The 22,097-nt window shown below is 33.0% G+C and overlaps 1 protein-coding gene across 1 annotated transcript in view; it reads left to right on the top strand.

Annotated features, from left to right (window-relative positions):
* Positions 1 to 353: 353 nt before the first annotated feature.
* The window catches only part of LOC139868484 (uncharacterized), a 100,736-nt gene continuing 78,992 nt past the window's right edge, over positions 354 to 22,097 (top strand). Inside the window, exons 1-4 of the mRNA XM_071856819.1 lie at positions 354 to 490; positions 611 to 690; positions 964 to 1,091; positions 1,175 to 1,747. Coding sequence (XP_071712920.1) covers positions 354 to 490; positions 611 to 690; positions 964 to 1,091; positions 1,175 to 1,747 — 918 coding nt within the window. The remainder of the gene's footprint in view (positions 491 to 610; positions 691 to 963; positions 1,092 to 1,174; positions 1,748 to 22,097) is intronic.

Genomic DNA, 22,097 nt, shown 5'->3' with positions numbered 1-22,097 from the left:
TAGTACTATCATCGCTTTGTTACCAAAGGTTCCTTCACCTACAAAAGTGTCTGATTTCCTCCCGATCTCCTGCTGTAATGTGTTGTATAAATGTATTAGCAAGATTATTATAGACAGAATAAAGGATAGTTTGAAAGATGTTGCGAGTATCAACCAGTCAGCGTTTATTCGCGGGCGGCGCATTGCGGACAACATTCTTCTTACTCAAGAATTAGTTCGAGGCTATCATTTAAATCGGGGAACTCCTAGATGTGCGTTAAAGATTGATATTCAGATATGATATGGTGGATTGAAATTTTATGGAGGAAACTCTTATTTGTTTTGCTTATCCACGTATGATGATCAAATGGATTATGACGTGTGTCACTTCTACGTCTTTTTTCATATGTGTTAATGGTGAGGTCCACGGGTTCTTTAAAGGCAAGCGAGGTTTGAGGCAAGGAAATCCAATGTCTCCATATCTCTTTACTCTTGTAATGGAGGTGCTCACGTTGGTGTTAAAAAGGAATGTTTTTTTATCAGACAAGTTTCGATATCATCCTAAGTGTGATCACTTGAAACTAATCAATTTATGTTTTGCAGATAATCTCTTTATTTTTTCTCATGGTAGTGTTGATTCGGTTAAGGTTATTCGTGATTCTCTTGATGAATTCGAGAAATACTCGGGGTTGAAAGCAAGTCTCGAAAAAAGTATTTTTTTTTTCAAACGTGCGGCCATTGATCAAGAATATGATTTTGTCCACGCTTTAAATTGATGAAGGTTGCCTGCCTATTCGCTATCTAGGTGTTCCCTTGATCTCTTCTCGGTTACTTTATAGAGATTGTCGAGTTTTGGTTGATCGAATCCGTAACAAAATCAATGACTGGAAGAATAAATTCTTGTCATTTACGGGTAGAGTTCAACTTATTGTTTCTCTATTGTCAGCTATGCAACTTTATTAGTGTTCCGTCTTTGTTCTCCAGGAAAAAAATTATTAACGACATTGAGAAACTCATGCGGGGCTTCTTGTGGTGTCAAGGAGATTTTAAAAGAGGAAAGGCGAAAGTTAGATGGGAGAATGTGTGTAGGCCGAAGGATGAAGGTGGTCTTGGTATAAAACGTTTAAAGCTTTGGAACGTGGCTCTTATGACCTCACACTTATGGAGACTTTTGACTTGAAAAGAGTCTTTATAGGTTAAATGGGTACATGTATACAAGCTTGCAAATAATAATATTTGGGATATGAAGATCAATCCTAATGCATCGTGGAGTTGGCGTAAAATGTTACAAATAAGGCACTTGATTCGACCATTCTTTTATTATCAAATTGGCAATGGAAATAGTGTAAAAGCATGGTGTGATAATTGGTGCTCGTTGAGGCCTCTAATCAATTTCTTAGATCTATGTGACATTTTATCCGAGGGATTCGGTAAACAGGTTACTGTCTGTGAGTTCCTTCAGATCTCGGGCAGAGCTTGGCCACCTAGTTGGGTCCAAAAATATCCGGTATTCTCTTCTGTGAATGTGCATGTATTACACCCAAATAACAATGACCTAGTTTGGAAGGGCACCGATGGTTCGGCACATCCGTTTTCTGTTGCGCGTGTATGGGAATCTATACGTGCTCATGCAGCTTCAGTTGATTGGTTTAAATTGGTTTGGTTTTCGCAATGTGTGCCGAAACACGCGTTTATCATGTGGTTGTTGATGGGAGAAAGACTGAAGACACAAGATAAATTAAAACCATGGGATTTAAAAGCTCATCCGGTGCTAAAATGTATGTTATGTGATGATAACATGGACTCTCACTCGCACTTGTTTTTCAAATGCAAGTTCTCTTCGCATGTATGGTGTAAAGTGGTTAAGTTATGTCGGGTGCCGTTGGATGATATTATGACAACCAGGAAATTTTCGACTAAATTTAAACCTAACTGTTCTAAAATTCTGACGATTCACGAACAATCCTTCGTAAATAATTATGCATTAGTATCAATTCATTATATTAATATTATTATTAATATCATTTTTAATAATATATCACTCATCATTATCAAGTATTATTATTATTACAACTATTAATAATGTTATTATTATTAATAATTATTAATAACATTAATATTATTAGTATTATCACTTTTACTAAAAGTGATAAGATTATTAGTAATATCATTAACATAATATATATATAATTAACATTATTATTATTAGTATTATCGTTACTAATATTATTATTATTAGTATTATTATTATTGTTACTAATATTATTATTATTAACATTATATAGTTATCATTATTAATAATGATAATTAAACATTTTTATTAAAATTATTATTGCTATTGATATTAACATTTTATTATTAATATCATTATTAAACTTGATATTAATTATTATTATTATCATTATAATTATTATGATTAATATTTATTATTAATTCTATTATTATCATTATTAGTATTTTTTATTAATAGTATTATTATTAATTAAAAATAAATATAGAAGTCAAGAACAATACACGATATATATATTTTTGTATCTGCTCTCCATATTTTTTTATGGATTCAGTTAGGTTAGGAGATCTGCATATCTGCTTTTTATTTTTTAATTAATCGTGATTTCTTTTTATTATCTGTCGCCATTTTTTTAATCAAATCGTGATTATTTTTTTATTCTCTACTGGTTATGATCTTGTCTCTATCAAGTTCCATTGTTATAAATAAATCCATTCAAGTTAAGTGATATACCATACAAATTTACATTATCAATTATCAAATTCAATTAATCGATTTTTTTTAAATATGCTCGATATCTCTGTTATGGGTTCATTTTTCAAAAAGTTTGAATTCCAATCATTTTTTAAAATCTAAAAATGCAGTCTTGTTAGAAATCCTCTAATGAAACTTTCTGCAAAATCTCAAATTCCAATTCATCGTATCGAGTTGTAATTTTAGAGTCAAAGTTATTTTTTTAAAAGTCAAACGAAGTGTTCATAGGGAAATTCGAATTCGTTCTGATGTTTCATTTTCAACTAAGGATACACAAAGTTTCTAATAATGATTTAACATCTTTTTGATGTAGAAGTCATGACCCAAAATGTTCTAAAAACTCGAGATTGATTTCAAGTTCAAAACGGGTTTTTCAAGTATGTTATGATATTTTTTTTCGTATCTGTTAAGATTAAGTAATCACAACAGTGCGTTTCTGTTTCAATTAAACTTCCTAATTCAAACCCATTTTTACTCGCTGTTATATTTTTGACTGGTTCCCTGGTCGATCGAAATTAAGAAGAAAAAAGAAGGAAACAGAAACGAGTTAAAATGAATTTAAATTCTAATTAAAACAGAAAAGTATCAGCAGAGCAGATGTTTAAGTGTGTTTGCGGGAGAGCGAGAGGTCTGGGGTTCGAGCCCGGTTCGTGGCATTTTTTTTTAGAAGGCTTTTGGAGGTAGTTTTCAAAACCAAAAATTATTATTATTATTATTGTTATTATTATTATTAGTAGAATTATAATTATTATCATTATTATTATGATTTTAATTATTATTATTATTAGTATTATAACTATTATAATTATCATACCATGTATTATTATTAACATAATTAAAATTAAAATTATAATTACTATTATTGTTGTTACTACTAAAATTATTATTAGCACTAGTATTATTAGTAAGTATTATTATTAGTATCATTAAGATTATTAGTATTATTATTAAAACTATCATTATTATTATCATTTTATTAGAATTAATATTATTATTATTTTGAAAACAATACAAATTATTATTATTATTATCATTGTTATTAGTATTAGTACCATTTTATATTTATAAGTATTATTATTAATTTTATCATTATTATTAGTACTAATATGATTATCTTTATTAGTATTATTATTATTAAAAAGTATTATCATTATTATCATTTTTACAAAAATTATTATTTTTGCTATCACTAACACTATATTATTATTATTATTATTTTTCTTACTAGTATCATTATAAATATTACCATTATCATTATGAATATTATTATTATTGTTATTATAAAATAATATAACTCTTTATTCATTATCATTATTAAAATCATTTTATCAAACAAATACTTATACATAGAATATATATATAGAAATATATAACAAGTGAAATAATATATATAAACTTGTTCGATTACGAGTATATGTGTTAATATATATACTTGATATAGGTTCGTGAATCTGAGGTCAACTCTGTACTTGTTTAGTGCCATCCTATGCATATTTACTACAAACTATGGTATCGTATTGTGAGTTCATTTGCTCCATTTTTATCTATATTTTTGGGCTGAGAATACATGCACTATTTTATAATTGTTTGACAAAATAGACACAAGTACTAAACTTTGTTCTACGTGGGTTTGAATCAAAAATCCCTTAGCTTGGTAACTTTAAACATTGGTCATTGTACCGTGGCGCGAATCCTAAAGATAGACCTATTGAATTTAACACCCCCACCCAGTATGTTGTACTGGTCAAGGATTTATATTAGCTTAGAAGAATGGGTGTTTAGTACTTCGAGGTTAACTTCACGCACTTGATTCGGTGTGCTTATTATAACTCATGGGATAAAAACTTTGTTAAGGCTAGTTACCGGGTGCTCACAACATGGAATGCTTTTATACACTGTGGTGTATATATTTATTTATTGAAACTGAAATCTTGTGGTCTACTCTATCTATTACTGAAATCATTATTTATGACAAACCTATAAACTCACTCAACCTCGTGTTGACTTTTTAGCATGTTTATTCTCAGGTACTTAAATATTGCTTCCGCTGTATATTTGCTGCTTTAATGATGATTGCTTGCTATGCTTGGAGTCTTCATTACATATCATATTAATTAAATACATTTAATGCATTGTTCATTTAATACAATGCAAATGACTATTTATCTTCCGCTACAAAACTCAATAAAACTCAATAAAATGTCTCATATAGAGTCGTTCTCGTTTATACAACTGCGATTTTATATAATTAGTCACAAATACCCCATGCCCTATTTGGGGGTGTGACAAAAATGGTATCAGAGCAGGGTTGAAATAGAGAACCAGGATTGCATTTTATGTGTGCCTTATACAATTAGGTACCTTAGCAATGTAGGACTACAACTTTCCTTAACCGTAGTGCCTTTAATTGTTGCCTTTAATTGTTAAATGCTACACTATACTTTAGAAACATTACTTATCTTAGAATGCCGAGCTAATCTAAGAACTCTGCTCACTCTCCTAAGTACTATCCAATTCCACCACCACATTTAAATACGACACCATGATTTCTGAAATTCTTGACATTCCTATGTCATCTATCATGGTTTTGTGTATTACATATGTATTACATGAAATATTATCCATGATTTTTGAAACTCCTATAATTGTTACTACTCATACTCAAACGTATATAACCTACCTGTTATATCACGTACCTATATGCCTTATACCTTTATGCATCGGTTTACGAATCGGAAAATGTCATTGAGTTATCGAGAATCTCAAAGACATTATAATGTCATCACTATTCATATTCATTACTTTCAAAATCTTTGCTTTCTCGTTATTTTTGATCATTGAACTTTTTTTGACGGGTGGCGTCTACGAAACTCTAGAATGGAAGGGTTTGGATTACTGACTTAAAGGATCCTATAGCTCAAGCCCCTAGACCTGAATAGGCCATTACGAATTGAAAGTCTTTAATCGAAAGTTTATCTGATTATATACTTATCATTTTTTTTCCTCGACAAGTCATACTGCAATTATTGCATAAATGGAGTATAGACAAAATCATATCCCATCATATTTATTATAGTAGACTTTGTCTAACACTTTTCCTAAATTTCCTCCGTAAATTACGGAAATCTTTTTGCTATATATATACGTATTCAAGGAGACGAATATATCATTCTGTATCCAACACTCATTTCATATCAAACCCTATTCCAAACACATAATATGGATTTCTCATCTGATTCCTCGAGCTCCAATGGCAGCATAACCGGAATGAACCAACCAATTAGTCGTCATCTATTCTGGATGAATTGGGGATGGGTTCGTAGCTGACTTAATCAATGGAGGCGGGAAGAAGGAGATCCCTTCCACTCATCAAATTGCCCTATTGGCGAAGAACCTGAAGCACTTACAGGCGAACCAGTTCGGAACACCATTTTCACCCTCATTTCAAGGATATCCCATCACGATTATATAATATCTAGAATTCTAGATCTTATTCATCCACTCGTCCGAACCGCCAATCATCCTGGAGTAAGGGAAGAAGTCGATGAGCTTCGCGCTCGAGTGGTGGCTCTGAGAACATGGTGCAATATCTACAAGCATCAGTAGCACCAGCAGCATAACCAGCACCACCAGTACCATCAGTACCACCAACATCACCAACACCGCAAGCACTGTAAGCACCATCAGCATCACCACCAACCGCACCAGCACCACCAACAACAACAACCACATCGCAAGCCTCAACACCACAATCTGTACCTCAAGCATCAATATCATACACCCCATAGATACCAACGAATATTAGTAATAATGAGTTAAGATGTATTGACTCGTTCTTCCTGAAGAATTATATATGTATACTTTATATATATATATATTCTTTGGAACAATAATAAATCTTTTCGTACAAAGCTATTTTGTGTAAATCTTAACTAGTATGTCCTACTTGGTTAATTTATATCACTAATATGCTATGATGTACATCCTTCGTTAACAACATAATCATCGTTAACTACAATATCTGTTTCAACTCAATAAATTCCTTTTCATAGTAAACCAAGTGTATTATTCAAATACATGTTTGATTTTACACTTCTATTTTCGATGTACTCGAAACTTTCTAGAAAACATTATTCGTGCCTTGTGAATTACACAAGAATTTCACGAGCATCAACATCATATACCGAATTATATCAGTAACAATGAACGATGAAGTATTGATTCATAACTTAATTAGCGAAATATTTCGCGACAATTATGAAATCTCTAAGGTTTTGGAGATTATTTATTCTCGTTTCAACCGCAAATCAAATGAGTTTAATACTATATTACTCATTAAATCTATATTATATCTGAAGAATACATATATGAACGTATATCTTCATAAAGACTGTAATTAAACATTCTTTTGTACAAATTGTTGATTGTGAAAATATTTTAACGGGTAGGTAATACTCGAGAAATATTTATATTTCACATTAATATGTGACATTGTACATTCTTCAATTCTGATTCAACAATCATTAACTATACTACATACATTCACAAGATATATGTATCTGTTTACTAAAGAACAACCATTTTTATACAAATTCAATTACATATTCTAATTTTGGTATATCAGAATCCAAGTAAAGCTTTAGCAAGTGTTATCTTCCTAAAGATCACTACATTCATGAATTATATTCATTCGTATTCTGTGATGAATTATCACATCAAACTACCAAAATTATCATTCATTACTTTTGAAATCAACAACGTCTATTCATCAACCATTAGATCCACTGATGGATACACCCTACGCATAAACAGTTCAACTCCAAATTTTTGAAAACACTTCGGATTGATAACCAATGATTCAGATTCGTTAACCTTGATAATGCTGACAAAGCAGCAAAAGCTATAGATGGTCTTAATGGCCAAAAGCTTGATAATAAAAAATGGAGTGTTGGAAACGCTCAATAGAAAATTTGGTACTGGATACGGGTTGAGCAAACCATGAAGGAGACTGTGGATAAATCACAAGGACTAAACCTGTAATCAAAGAATCTGGATGATTCGATTTCTGATGAAAACCACAAAAGTTCTCTTTACGTATTCTAGATCCTTACAGAAGAATTTCTTCATTATCCTTCAATTTTAGGAATTCTAAGATATAATCGTATCTTTCGTTATAAATATCCTCGATATTTCTGAAGATATCTTCATAACTATTCTTCTCCAAGATTATTTATCTTTTCGTGCTATCTGTATTACATCATAAAGGAAACTATTTTAGTTTCTATATTCTGTAAAATTCAATTTTAAATTATAAATGTTTTGAAGTGGTGTTGGGAATTGAAGCATGAGTTAGTATAATATAATGACGTCAGGCCAACGTGGTTATATTACAGTAAGTCATGCAAAATTTTTAATGGAAGATGATGATTCATAGACTTTATAATCATCATTTTCCATGTTACACGACTCTTACATTCTACTTAAAATCTAAACATATCAAGAACATATTTTCTTGATAAATCTAACTTTCCAATGAATTCTGGTAATTTGACAAATCAAGATCATGCTATTACAATTGCTTTCTTAGAACATTTATTATGTTCATTTGAAACTTCATACCTACGAATTCTGGACCATTACTCGCTTTACTTAAAGTTGAGAAGAGAAAACAAGAGCATAGAGCTTCGACATATAAGGGAAAATACAAAGCCCAATAACAACACCGAAATTACAAACTGTGTATATCAATGCGTATAGCAATATAAAGACACGGGAGAACTAAAAACACTATAAATCCAAGAGCATAGTAGAAGTAAACTGACTCTTCCGGCGACAGATGAAAAAGGAGAACGATAGATATAAAAGTCAGGACTATATCCAGAACTAGAACTGGATGAAGCATATTAACAAATATTTTAGAAGTATGAATTAAGGAAGAAAGTATAGAAGTGGTGAAGATAATGAAACGGACGAAGCTAATTTATAGCGAAATTCCAGACACGATAATCAAGGCAATTCACCGCATTTAATCAAAGAAAATCCTAATTTCCTTAATTACCGGAGAATCAAATCTTATAAAGATTTTGAAGATTTCTTTAAATCCCTTGAATTTCGGAAATCAACTTTAGCTATGTCAAAAGTTAAGACGAACATTTAATTTCCTCATTTCACTCTTTTGTGATAGCTTCGTTTATACTCTTCCTATAATCGTATCGTTTTATCCATATTATTCAAAGGTGATAAAACTCTATTTTTCAACTCATATTCATCATTCTTGTTGTAAACAATGACGATCTCTATCAAATTTCATGACCGTGATTTTCTTGAACTCCTCTCTATTTTGTCTGCCCTAATATTGCGGCATAAACGACAATCAAGGTTTAAATAAGCTCAATATTATTCATAACATATTTCATGTATCTAATTTACTGAAATGCTTGTATAGCGTCATCACCTCTTCTGAGGAAACCTAATCAATGATACTCTTGTTAATCCTTTAGATAACCTCCGCATTAATGATAAAATGCACTTCATAGAAGAACATGTAGAAATTATGGTTCGTATGATTTAAACTCTTGAAACAAAACAATATTCTATTCGTTGGAATTCACGCAAGGCCCCGAGCATACCTGGGAACGTGAAGACCAAATAAAACGAAAATATCCTCATCTATTTATGAACAACGCCGATTGATGGAAACAACTAATTTTTTGATGAAATTTCTTTTAACGGGTAGGTAATATGACAACCCGGAAATTTTCGACTAAATTTAAACCTAACTGTTATAAAATTCCGACGATTCACGAACAATCCTTCGTAAATAATTATGCATTAGTATCAATTCGTTATATTAATATTATTATTAATATCATTTTTAATAATATATCACTCATCATTATCAAGTATTATTATTACAACTATTAATAATGTAATTATTATTAATAATTATTAATAACATTAATATTATTAGTATTATCACTTTTATTAAAAGTGATAAGATTATTAGTAATATCATTAACATAATATATATAATTAACATTATTATTATTAGTATTATCATTACTAATATTATTATTATTAGTATTATTATTATTGTTACTAATATTATTATTATTAACATTATATAGTTATCATTATTAATAATGATAATTAAACATTTTTATTAAAATTATTATTGTTATTGATATTAACATATTATTATTAATATCATTATTAAACTTGATATTAATTATTATTATTATCATTATAATTATTATGATTAATATTTATTATTAATTCTGTTATTATCATTATTAGTATTTTTTATTAATAGTATTATTATTATTAATTAAAAATAAATATAGAAGTCAAGAACAATACACGATATATATATTTTTGTATCTGCTCTCCTTATTTTTTTATGGATTCAGTTAGGTTAGGAGATCTGCATATCTGGTTTTTATTTTTTAATTAATCGTGATTTCTTTTTATTTTTTGTTGCCATTTTTGTAATCAAATCATGATTATTTTTTTTATTTTCTACGGGTTATGATCTTGTCTCTATCAAGTTCCATTGCTATAAATAAATCCATTCCAGTTAAGTGATATACCATACAAATTTACAGTATCAATTATCAAATTCAATTAATTGATTTTTTTAAATATGTTCGATATCTCTGTTATGGGTTCATTTTTCAAAAACTTCGAATTCCAATCGTTTTTCAAAATCTAAAAATGCAGTCTTGTTAGAAATCCTCTAATAAAACTTTCTGCAAAATCTCAAATTCCAATTCATCGTATTGAATTGTAATTTTAGAGTCAAAGTTATTTTTTAAAAGTCAAACGAAGTGTTCATAGGGAAATTTGAATTCGTTCTGATGTTTCAAGTTCAATTAAGGGTACACAAAGTTTCTAATAATGATTTAACATCTTTTTTCATGTGGAAGTCATGACCCAAAATGTTCTAAAAACTCGAGATTGATTTCAAGTTCAAAACGGGGTTTTCAAGTCTGTTATGATATTTTTTTTTCGTATCTGTTAAGATTAAGTAATCACAACAGTGCGTTTCTGTTTCAATTAAACTTCCTAATTCAAAACCATTTTTACTCGCTGTTATATTTTTGACTGGTTCCCTGGTCGATCGAAATTAAGAAGAAAAAGAAGGAAACAGAAAAGAGTTAAAATAAATTTAAATTCTAATTAAAACAGAAAATTATCAGCAAAGCAGATGGTTAGGTGTGTTTGCGGGTGAGCGTGAGGTCTCGGGTGAAATGTCACGTTCATATTGATTATAAACGTTCCATATTAATTGATTTCGTTGTGAGGTTTTTGACCTCTATATGAGACGTTTTTCAAAGACTGCATTCGTTTTTAAAAACAAACCATAACCTTTATTTTATCGACAAGGTTAAAAGGACACCACCTAGATTATCCAGAAATGATAATATGAAAATATCACACTTACACACTACCAATACATATTGGTTTACAATATTAATATGTTACAACAAAATAAATCTCGAATGCAGTTTTAAACAATATTATACAAACATGCTGACACCAAATTTTGTCCATATTTTAGCATGCAACAGCGGAAGCTCTTAATAATCACCTGAGAATAAACATGCTTTAAATGTCAACAAAAATGTTGGTGAGTTATAGGTTTAACCTATATATTTATCAAATTGTAATAATAGACCACAAGATTTCATATTTCAATATACATCCCATACATAGAGACAAAAATCATTCATATGGTGAACACCTGGTAACCGACATTAACAAAATGCATATAGAATATCTCCATCATTCCAGGACACCCATCGGACATGATAATTTCGAAGTACTAAAGCATTCCAAATTCCAGAATGGGGCTTGTTGGGCCCGATAGATCTATCTTTAGGATTCGCGTCAATTTTGGGGTCTGTTCCCAAATTCTTAGGCTACCAAGCTAAAAAGGGGCAAATTCGGCTTCGATCATTCACCCATATAATGTAGTTTCATTTATTTGTGTCTATTTCGTAAAACATTTATAAAATTTCATGTATTCTCATCCCAAAATATTAGATTTTAAAAGTGGGACTATAACTCACTTTCACAGATTTTTACTTCGTTGGGAAGTAAGACTTCGCCACTGGTCGATTCATGAACCTATAACAAATATGTACATATATATCAAAGTATGTTCAAAATATATTTACAATATTTTTAATAAGTTTTGCTGTTTTAAGTTTATTAAGTCAGCTGTCCTCGTTAGTAACCTACAACTAGTTGTCCACAGTTAGATGTACAGAAATAAAGCAATATATATTATCTCGAATCAATCCACGACCTCGTGTATACAAGTCTCAGGCTAGATCACAACTCAAAGTATATATAATATTTTGGAATCAACCTCAACCCTGTATAGCTAACTCCAACATTACTGCATATAGAGTGTCTATGGTTGTTCCGAAATATATATAGATGGGTCGATATGATATGTCAAAACATTGTATTCGTGTCTATGGTATCCAAAGATTACATAATATATTAGAATACATTTATAATACAATATGAGTTAGCTAGGATATGATTAATATAGATTTGTTACCAATTTTCACGTAGCTACAACAAGCAAAATTATCCAATCTTGTTTTACCCATAACTTCTTCGTTTTAAATCCGTTTTGAGTGATTCAAGTTGCTATGGTTTCATATTGAACTTAAGTTTATGAATTTAAACAAAAAAAAGCATAAGTTTATAGTTGGAAATACAGGTTACAAGTCGTTTTTGTAAAGGTAGTCATTTTAGTCGAAAGAACGACGTCTAGATGACCATTTTGGAAAACATACTTCCACTTTGAGTTTAACCATGATTTTTGGATATAGTTTCATGTTAATAAGAAAAATCATTTTCCCAGAAGAACAACTTTTAAATCTAAGTTTATCATAGTTTTTAATTAACTAACCCAAAACAGCCAGCGGTGTTACTACGACGGCGTATATCCAGTTTTACGGTTTTTTTAGTGTTTACAGGTTTTAAATTATTAAGTTAGCATATCATATAGATATAGAACATGTGTCTAGTTGATTTTAAAAGTCAAGTTAGAAGGATTAACTTTTGTTTGCGAACAAGTTTAGAATTAACTAAACTATGTTCTAGTGATTACAAGTTTAAACCTTCGAATCAGGTAGTTTTATATATACGAAACGAATGATGTTATGAACATCATTACTACCTCAGGTTTTGTGGATAAACCTACTAGAAATGAGAAAAATAGATCTAGCTTCAAAGGATCCTTGGATGGCTTGAGAGTTCTTGAAGCAAAAGCATGACACGAAAACAAGTTCATGTAAGATTTCCACTCGAAACTAGATTGTTATAGTTATAGAAATTGAATCAAAGTTTGAGTATGAGTATTACCTTGAATTAGAAAGATATCTTACTGTAAATAAGAAAGATTTATTGAGATTGGATGATCACTTGAAAAGGATTTGCAAGATTGAAAGCAAGCTAGCAAACTTGAAAGTGTTGTTGGTGTGTTCTTGAGTAGTTATTTTGTATGTTGATCTAGGTTACCTAGATTGAGCTAGATTATGAAGGAAATGATGAAGAACACTTAGAACACTAAGATAGTAATTTAGAGAGAGTAATTTTATGCATAAAAATGGAAATCAAATTGTGTTTGTGGTAGGTGTAAGGTGGCGTGAATATGGAGTCAAATATAGGCTCCATTACTTTGTTGTTTTGTTAGATATTTCATGCTAGTTGCCAAATAATGGTTCCCACATGTGTTAGGTGACTCACAAGGGCTGCTAATAGCTGATCATTGGAGTGTATATAACAATAGTAAATACATTAAGAAGCTGGGTATTGTACGAGTACGAATACGGGTGAATACGAGTAGAATTGTTGACGAAAATGAACGAGGATGTAATTGTACGCATTTTTGTTAAGTAGAAGTACTTTGATAAGTGTCTTGAAGTCTTTAAAAAGTGTATGAATACATATTAAAACACTACATTTGTATAAATTTTAACTTTATCGTTAAGTCATCGTTAGTCGTTACATGTAAGTGTTGTTTTGAAACCTTTAGGTTAACGATATTGTTAAATGTTGTTAACCCATTGTTTATTATATCTAAAGAGATGTTATATTATTACATTATCATGATATTATGATGTATTAATATATCTTAATATGATATATATACATTTAAATGTCGTTACAACGATAATCGTTACATATATGCCTCGTTTCGAAATCCTTAAGTTAGTAGTCTTGTTTTTACATATGTAGTTCATTGTCAATATACTTAATGATATGTTTACTTATCATAATATCATGTTAACTATATATATAACCATATATATGTCATCATATAGTTTTTACAAGTTTTAACGTTCGTGAATCACCGGTCAACTTGGGTGGTCAATTGTCTATATAAAACATATTTTAATTAATCAAGTCTTAACAAGTTTGATTGCTTAACATGTTGGAAACACTTATTCATGTAAATAAAAATTTCATTATATATATATATATATAAAAATGGAAAAGTTCGGGTCACTACAGTACCTACCCGTTAAATAAATTTCGTCCCGAAATTTTAAGCAGTTGGAGGTGTCGACGTATCTTCTGGAAATAAGTGCGGGTATTTCTTCTTCATCTGATCTTCTTGTTCCCAGGTGAACTCGGTTCCTCTACGAGCATTCCATCGAACCTTAACAATTGGTATTTTGTTTTGCTTAAGTCTTTTAACCTCACGATCCATTATTTCGACGGGTTCTTCGATGAATTGAAGTTTTTTGTTGATTTGAATTTCGTCTAATGGAATAGTGAGATCTTCTTTAGCAAAACATTTCTTCAAATTCGAGACGTGAAAAGTGTTATGTACAGCCGTGAGTTGTCGAGGTAACTCAAGTACATAAGCTACTGGTCCGACACGATCAATAATCTTGAAATGTCCAATATACCTTGGATTTAATTTCCCTCGTTTACCAAATCGAACAACGCCTTTCCAAGGTGCAACTTTAAGCATGACCATTTCTCCAATTTCAAATTCTATATCTTTTCTTTTAATGTCAGCGTAGCTCTTTTGTCGACTTTGGGCGGTTTTCAACCGTTGTTGAATTTGGATGATCTTCTCGGTAGTTTCTTGTATTATCTCCGGACCCGTAATCTGTCTATCCCCCACTTCACTCCAACAAATCAGAGACCTGCACTTTCTACCATAAAGTGCTTCAAACAGCGTCATCTCAATGCTTGAATGGTAGCTGTTGTTGTAGGAAAATTCTGCTAAAGGTAGGTGTCAATCCCAACTGTTTACGAAATCAATAACACATGCTCGTAGCATGTCTTCAAAAATTTGTATCGTCCTTTCGCTCTGCCCATCAGTTTGTGGATGATAGGCAGTACTCATGTCTAGACGAGTTCCTAACACTTGCTGTAAAGTCTGCCAGGATCTTGAAATAAATCTGCCATCCCTATCAGAGATAATAGAGATTGGTATTCCATGTTTGGAGACGACTTCCTTCAAATACAGTCGTGCTAACTTCTCCATCTTGTCATCTTCTCTTATTGGCAGGAAGTGTGCTGATTTGGTGAGACGATCAACTATTACCCAAATAGTATCAAAACCACTTGCAGTCCTTGGCAATTTAGTGATGAAATCCATGGTAATGTTTTCCCATTTTCATTCCGAGATTTTGGGTTGTTGAAGTAGACCTGATGGTTTCTGATGCTCTGTTTTAACCTTAGAACACGTCAAACATTCTCCTACGTATTTAGCAACCTTGGATTTCATACCCGACCACCAAAAATGTTTCTTAAGATCCTTGTACATCTTTCTCGTTCCAGGATGTATTGAGTATCTGGTTTTATGAGCCTCTCTAAGTACCATTTCTCTCATATCTCCAAATTTTGGTACCCAAATTCTTTCAGCCCTATACCGGGTTCCGTCTTCCCTAATATTAAGATGCTTCTCCGATCCTTTGGGTATTTCATCCCTTAAGTTTCCCTCTTTTAAAACTCCTTGTTGCGCCTCCTTTATTTGAGTAGTAAGGTTAGTGTGAATCATTATATTCATAGCTTTTACACGAATGGGTTCTCTGTCCTTTCTGCTCAAGGCGTCGGCTACCACATTTGCCTTCCCCGGGTGGTAACGAATCTCAAAGTCGTAATTATTCAACAATTCAATCCACCTGCGCTGCCTCATGTTCAGTTGTTTCTGATTAAATATGTGTTGAAGACTTTTGTGGTCGGTATATATAATACTTTTGACCCCATATAAGTAGTGCCTCCAAGTCTTTAATGCAAAAACAACCGCGCCTAATTCCAAATCATGAGTCGTATAATTCTGCTCGTGAATCTTCAATTGTCTAGACGCATAAGCAATTACTTTCGTTCGTTGCATTAATATACAACCGAGAACTTGCTTTGAGGCGTCACAATAAATCACAAAATCATCATTCCCTTCAGGTAATGACAATATAGGTGCTGTAGTTAACTTTTTATTTAACAATTGAAACGCTTTCTCTTGTTCATCTTTCCATTCAAATTTCTTCCCTTTATGCGTTAATGCAGTCAAGGATTTTGCTATTTTGAAAAAATCTTAGATGAATCTTCTGTAGTAACCAGCTAGTCATAAAAATTGGCGTATATGTTTCGGAGTTTTCGGGGTTTCCCACTTTTCAACGGTTTCAATCTTTGCTGGATCCACCTGAATACCTTCTTTGTTCACTATATGACCGAGGAATTGAACTTCTTCTAACCAAAATGCACACTTTGAAAACTTAGCGTAGAGTTTTTCTTTCCTTAACAACTCTAGCACTTTTCTCAAATGTTCTTCGTGCTCTTGGTCATTCTTTGAGTAAATAATTATGTCATCGATGAAAACAATGACAAACTTGTCAATGTATGGTCCACACACTCGGTTCATGAGGTCCATGAACACAGCTGGTGCGTTAGTCAACCCAAACGGCATAACCATAAACTCGTAATGACCGTAACACGTCCTAAAAGCAGTCTTTGGAATATCATCCTCCTTCACCCGCATTTGATGATACCCAGAATGTAAATCAATCTTCGAATAAACCGACGAGCCTTGTAGTTGATCAAATAAGTCATCAATTCTCGGTAGTGGGTAGCGGTTCTTGATGGTAAGTTTGTTCAACTCTCAGTAGTCGATACACAACCTAAATGTACCATCCTTCTTCTTGACAAACAAAACAGGAGCTACCCATGGTGATGTGCTTGGTCGAATGAAACCATGCTCTAAAAGTTCCTGTAACTGACTTTGTAATTCTTTCATTTCGCTGGGTGCGAGTCTATATGGAGCACGAGCTATTGGTGCAGCTCCTAGCACATGGTCTATTTGAAATTCAACGGATCGATGTGGGGGTAATCCCGGTAATTCTTTAGGAAATACATCGGGAAATTCTTTTGCGACGGGAACATCACTGATGTTCTTTTCTTCAGGTTTAACTTCTTCGATGTGTGCTAGAATGACGTAACAACCTTTTCTTATTAGTTTTTGCGCCTTCAAACTACTAATAAGATTTAACTTCTCGTTGTTCTTTTCTCCGTACACCATTAAAGGTTTTCCTCTTTCACGCATAATGTGAATCGCATTTTTGTAACAAACGACCTCTGCTCTCACCTTTTTCAACCAGTCCATGCCAATTATTACATCAAAACTCCCTAACTCGACTGGTATTAAATCAATTTTAAATGTCTCATCACCCAGTTTAATTTCTCTATTCTGACATATATTATCTGCTGAAATTAATTTACTGTTTGCTAATTCGAGTAAAAATTTACTATCCAAAGGCGTCAATGGGAAACTTAATTTAGCATAAAAATCTCTACTCATATAGCTTCTATTCGCACCCGAATCAAATAAAACATAAGCAGAATTATTGTCAATAAGAAACGTACCCGTAACAAGCTCCAGGTCTTCCTGCGCTTCTGCCGTATTAATATTGAAAACTCTTCCGCGACCCTGCCCAATAGTATTCCCCTGATTCGGGCAATTACTTCTAATGTGGCCCGGTTTTCCACATCCATAACAAACAAAGGCGGCATTACTTGTTTCGACACTATTTGTCCCTTTAGTTCTGTTAAACTTTGGTCCGTAGACCTCACACTTTTTCGCACCATGGCCAGTTCTTTTACACTTGGTGCAAAATGTCGTGCAGAACTCATTCTGGTGGTACTCTTCACACCTTTGGCATTTTTGGTTTTTGTTGCCGTTGTTGTTATTGAGGTTGTGGTTGAGATTGTTATTGTTGTTTTAACGGTTGTTGTAGTTGTTGTTGGGACGTTTGTTGTAGTTATTGTTAGGATTGCGGTTATTGTTGCGATTGTTGTTGCGGTTGTTGGGATAGTTGTTGTGATTGTGGTTGTAATTGTTATTATTGTTGTACTGGTGATTCTTGTCACCCTTTTCCTCCTACTTCCTCTTGAGTTGTTTCGTGTTGGCTTCTTCGGCCGCCTGCTCTTTAATTCTCTCCTCAATCTGATTTATGAGTTTATAAGCCATTCGACTTGCCTTTTGTATGGAAGAGGGCTTGTGTGAACTCACATATTCTTGAATCCTTACTGGTAACCCTTTTATAAACGCGTCGATCTTCTCTTCTTCATCTTCGAACGTTCCTGGACATAATAGGCACAACTCTGTGAATCGTCGTTCATATGTGGTAATGTCGAACCCTTGTGTTCGTAACTCTCTAAGCTCTACCTTGGGCTTATTAACTTCGTTTCTAGGACGGTACTGCTCGTTCATCAATTGATTGAATGCCGACCACGGTAGTGCGTAAGCAGCGTTTTGTCCTACCTGTTCAAGATAGGTTTTCCACCACGTTAACGCAGTACCTGTGAAGGTATGCATAGCGTATTTAACTTTGTCCTCTTCAGTACACTTACTTATGGCAAACACCGATTCGACCTTCTCGGTCCACCGTTTCAATCCAATTGGTCCTTCGGTTCCATCAAATTCCAAAGGTTTGCAGGCAGTGAATTCTTTGTAGGAGCATCCTATATGATTTCTTGTGAAATTAGTTCCACTGCTAGATCCAGAGTTATTGTTATTTTGCATTGCATCCTGTACTGCGGCTATGTTTGCTACAAGGAAAACACGGAAGTCTTCCTCGCTCATGTTCAAATTCTGACGAGTCGCCGGTGCCATTTCCTTCAAAAAATAGCCCAAAAGAATTAAGTTAATCATATAGAATTTTAAGAGTATTCAATAGTATTTCGTAGCATAGTATGAACTTATTTATAAAAGTTTTTTCTTCATATTAACATTTTATAGTTTTAATTCGGGTAGTACCTACCCGTTAAGTTCATACTAAGTAGCTAATATACAATTCAACTACTACAATTCTATATAAAAAACTGATTATAATAATATTTCACGTTCAAATTTTATACAATATTTTTCAAACTTACAATACTGTTATTATACATATAGGATGAAATATAGCACAAAATAACTTTGCTACTCAGCAGCTATAAAGGCAATTCTAGTTAATACGCAAGTCATTCAGCAAAAGAAATAAATACACGTAATTCATAAGTCCAGAAACAAGTCATGCATTCTGGTTTTACTAAGATGACTTCCCATCCTTGGTCTTGTGGAAAGTAACCGTTATGACCATTGGCTAGGTAGCATGTTGTAATGTCGTCAAAAGGACGAGGGTTTTGTAATGTCCAACAGCCCCGTAATAATCTAAAAACCTTGTTTCTCACCCCAACTACTGAATCCGTCACATGTGGGAAGGTTTTATTTAAAAGTTGTAACCCGATGTTCTTTTTCTCACTTTGGTAAGAAGCGAACATCACTAACCCGTAGGTATAACATACTTCTTTATGTTACATGTTAGAAGCTCTTTCTAACTCACAAAATCCTATGTTGGGATATGTTGAGTCAAAATAGGTTCTTAACCCGTAGCGTAAAATTGCATTTGGGTTACCCGCATTTAACGCTTTAAAGAAAACACGGCGTAACTTACTGTCTCCCCAATGTGTTATACCCCACCTATCAAAGGAAACCTTTTATAAACTAAGGCATTTCTGGAAAGTCTTTCAAATGTTTGACAAGTTAATTTTGCCATAACTAATTGTGCTGATGAATTCTGACCGACTCTAGACAAGATTTCCTCAATCATATTGAAGGTTTTTCGTATGCCCGAGAGACATATTTAATTAATGTGGCTAATATGTTATGATCCAAGTCGGGTCATACCCAATAACAAGCTTACCTACACCTTAATCGTATTTAATCTTAATGAATGGATCATTAAATGAATACACGACACTTGGATTTTAGAAAATGGGTTTTCTAAAATATTATTACTTGAGATGAATTATTTGGATAATTTATATGATGAGGATATAATTATTTATAATGGACTTAAAAGTTGTGGGATTATCTCGCAACTCACTCCTCCTGGAACACCCCAACTTAATGGAGTTTCCGAAAAGAGGAACCGAACCCTAATGGATATGGTTCGATCTATGATGGCTAGAAGCTCGTCACCTCTATCATTTTGGGGTTATTGTCTATGCTCCGCGGCTCGTATTCTAAATATGGCCTCGACCAAGAAAGTGGAACGAACTCCTCATGAGATGTGGTTTGGAAAACCTCCATCTCTATCATATTTAAAGGTATGGGGATGTGAAGCTTACCCTAAGCGTTACGTCCCTAATAAGTTGAATGCTCGATCCACAAAGTGTATCTTCATAAGATATCCCAAGGATAATATGGGATATTATTACTATGATCCATCCGAGCAGAATGTATTTGTTGCTCGAAAGGCCGAATTCCTTGAAACTAAGTTCCTAATGGAAGGAAACAGTGAAAGGAAGATAGATCTTGAAGAGGTTCAAGATCAAGTAGACGATACACAATTGGTTGACACTAGCACTCAACATGAAAATGTTGAGAGTGATCAAATGGATGATCAAAATACACAAGATGTTCGCAGATCTGGTAGGATTAGTAATCCTCCTGAGAGATATGGGTTTCTCATGGATGTTTGCTATGTGGTTGATTTGGATGAACCAACAAACTACCAAGATGCTGTATCAAGGATTGATAAAGATAAATGGCAGGAAGCCATGAACGCTGAGATGCAATCCATGTATGAAAACCAAGTTTGGGAACTTGTTGAACAACCTACTGGCTCAAGGATAGTTGATTGTAAATGGCTTTTCAAAATGAAAACCGACATACATGGAAACTTGGATACATATAAAGCTAGACTTGTAGCAAAAGGTTTCACTCAGACTCAAGGGGTTGACTATGATGAAACTTTTTCGCCTGTGGCGATGCTAAAGTCTATTAGGATATTACTTGCCATTGCTGCTCATTATGATTATGAAATATGGCAAATGGATGTCAAGACCGCTTTTCTAAATGGACATCTTGAGGAAGATGTCTATATGGTTCAGCCTGAAGGTTTTGTTGATCCGAAATATCCTAAAAAGGTATGCAAGTTAAAGAAGTCAATCTACGGATTGAAACAAGCATCTAGAATATGGAATCATCGATTTAATGAGGAGGCCAAGAAATTTGGTTTTATTAAAAATGGTGATGAAGCCTGTGTATACAAGAAAGCTAGTGGGAGCACTATCATGTTCCTTGTACTATATGTGGATGATATATTGTTATTTAGAAATGATATTCCGGCAATGCAAGGTGTTAAAACTTGGCTAAGTAAATGCTTCTCCATTAAGGATCTTGGAGAAGCACAATACGTTTTGGGGATTGGGATCTATAGGGATAGATCCAAGAAACTGATAGGTTTGAATCAAAGTGCATACATTGAAAAGATCTTGAAAAGGTTCAAGATGGACAACTCTAAGAAAGGTTTGGTACCTATTCAAAAGGGAACACTTCTCAGTTCATCTCAGTGCCCCACCATGAAAGATGAACAGGAGAGAATGAAGAAAGTCCCATATGCGTCTGCCATTGGGTCAATCATGTATGCAATGATATGCACTAGACCGGATGTGTCATGTGCTCTTAGCCTGACAAGTAGATACCAGAATAACCCAGGAAACAGTCATTAGATTGCAGTTAAAAGTATATTGAAATACCTTAGGAGGACTAAGGATATGTTTCTAATATATAGATCTGGTGAAGAGGAACTCGCTGTAAAAAGTTACGTGGACGCGAGTTTCCAAACTGATCGAGATGATTCTCGATCACAGTTCGGTTATGTATTCACGTTAAATGGAGGTGCGATCTCTTGAAAGAGTTCAAAACCGGATGTTGTTGCATTATCCACTACAGAGTCGGAGTACATTTCCGCCTCAATGGCAGCTCAGGAAGCTGCATGGATGAAGAAATTCATAGACGACTTAGGAGTGGTCCCTTTCATTCAGGACC

This window comes from Rutidosis leptorrhynchoides, chromosome 9, assembly GCF_046630445.1.
Source record: "Rutidosis leptorrhynchoides isolate AG116_Rl617_1_P2 chromosome 9, CSIRO_AGI_Rlap_v1, whole genome shotgun sequence".
NCBI classification, from domain to species: Eukaryota; Viridiplantae; Streptophyta; class Magnoliopsida; order Asterales; family Asteraceae; genus Rutidosis; species Rutidosis leptorrhynchoides.
Note: the sequence above shows the minus strand (reverse complement) of the source record. Positions and strands in the feature narration are given on the sequence as shown.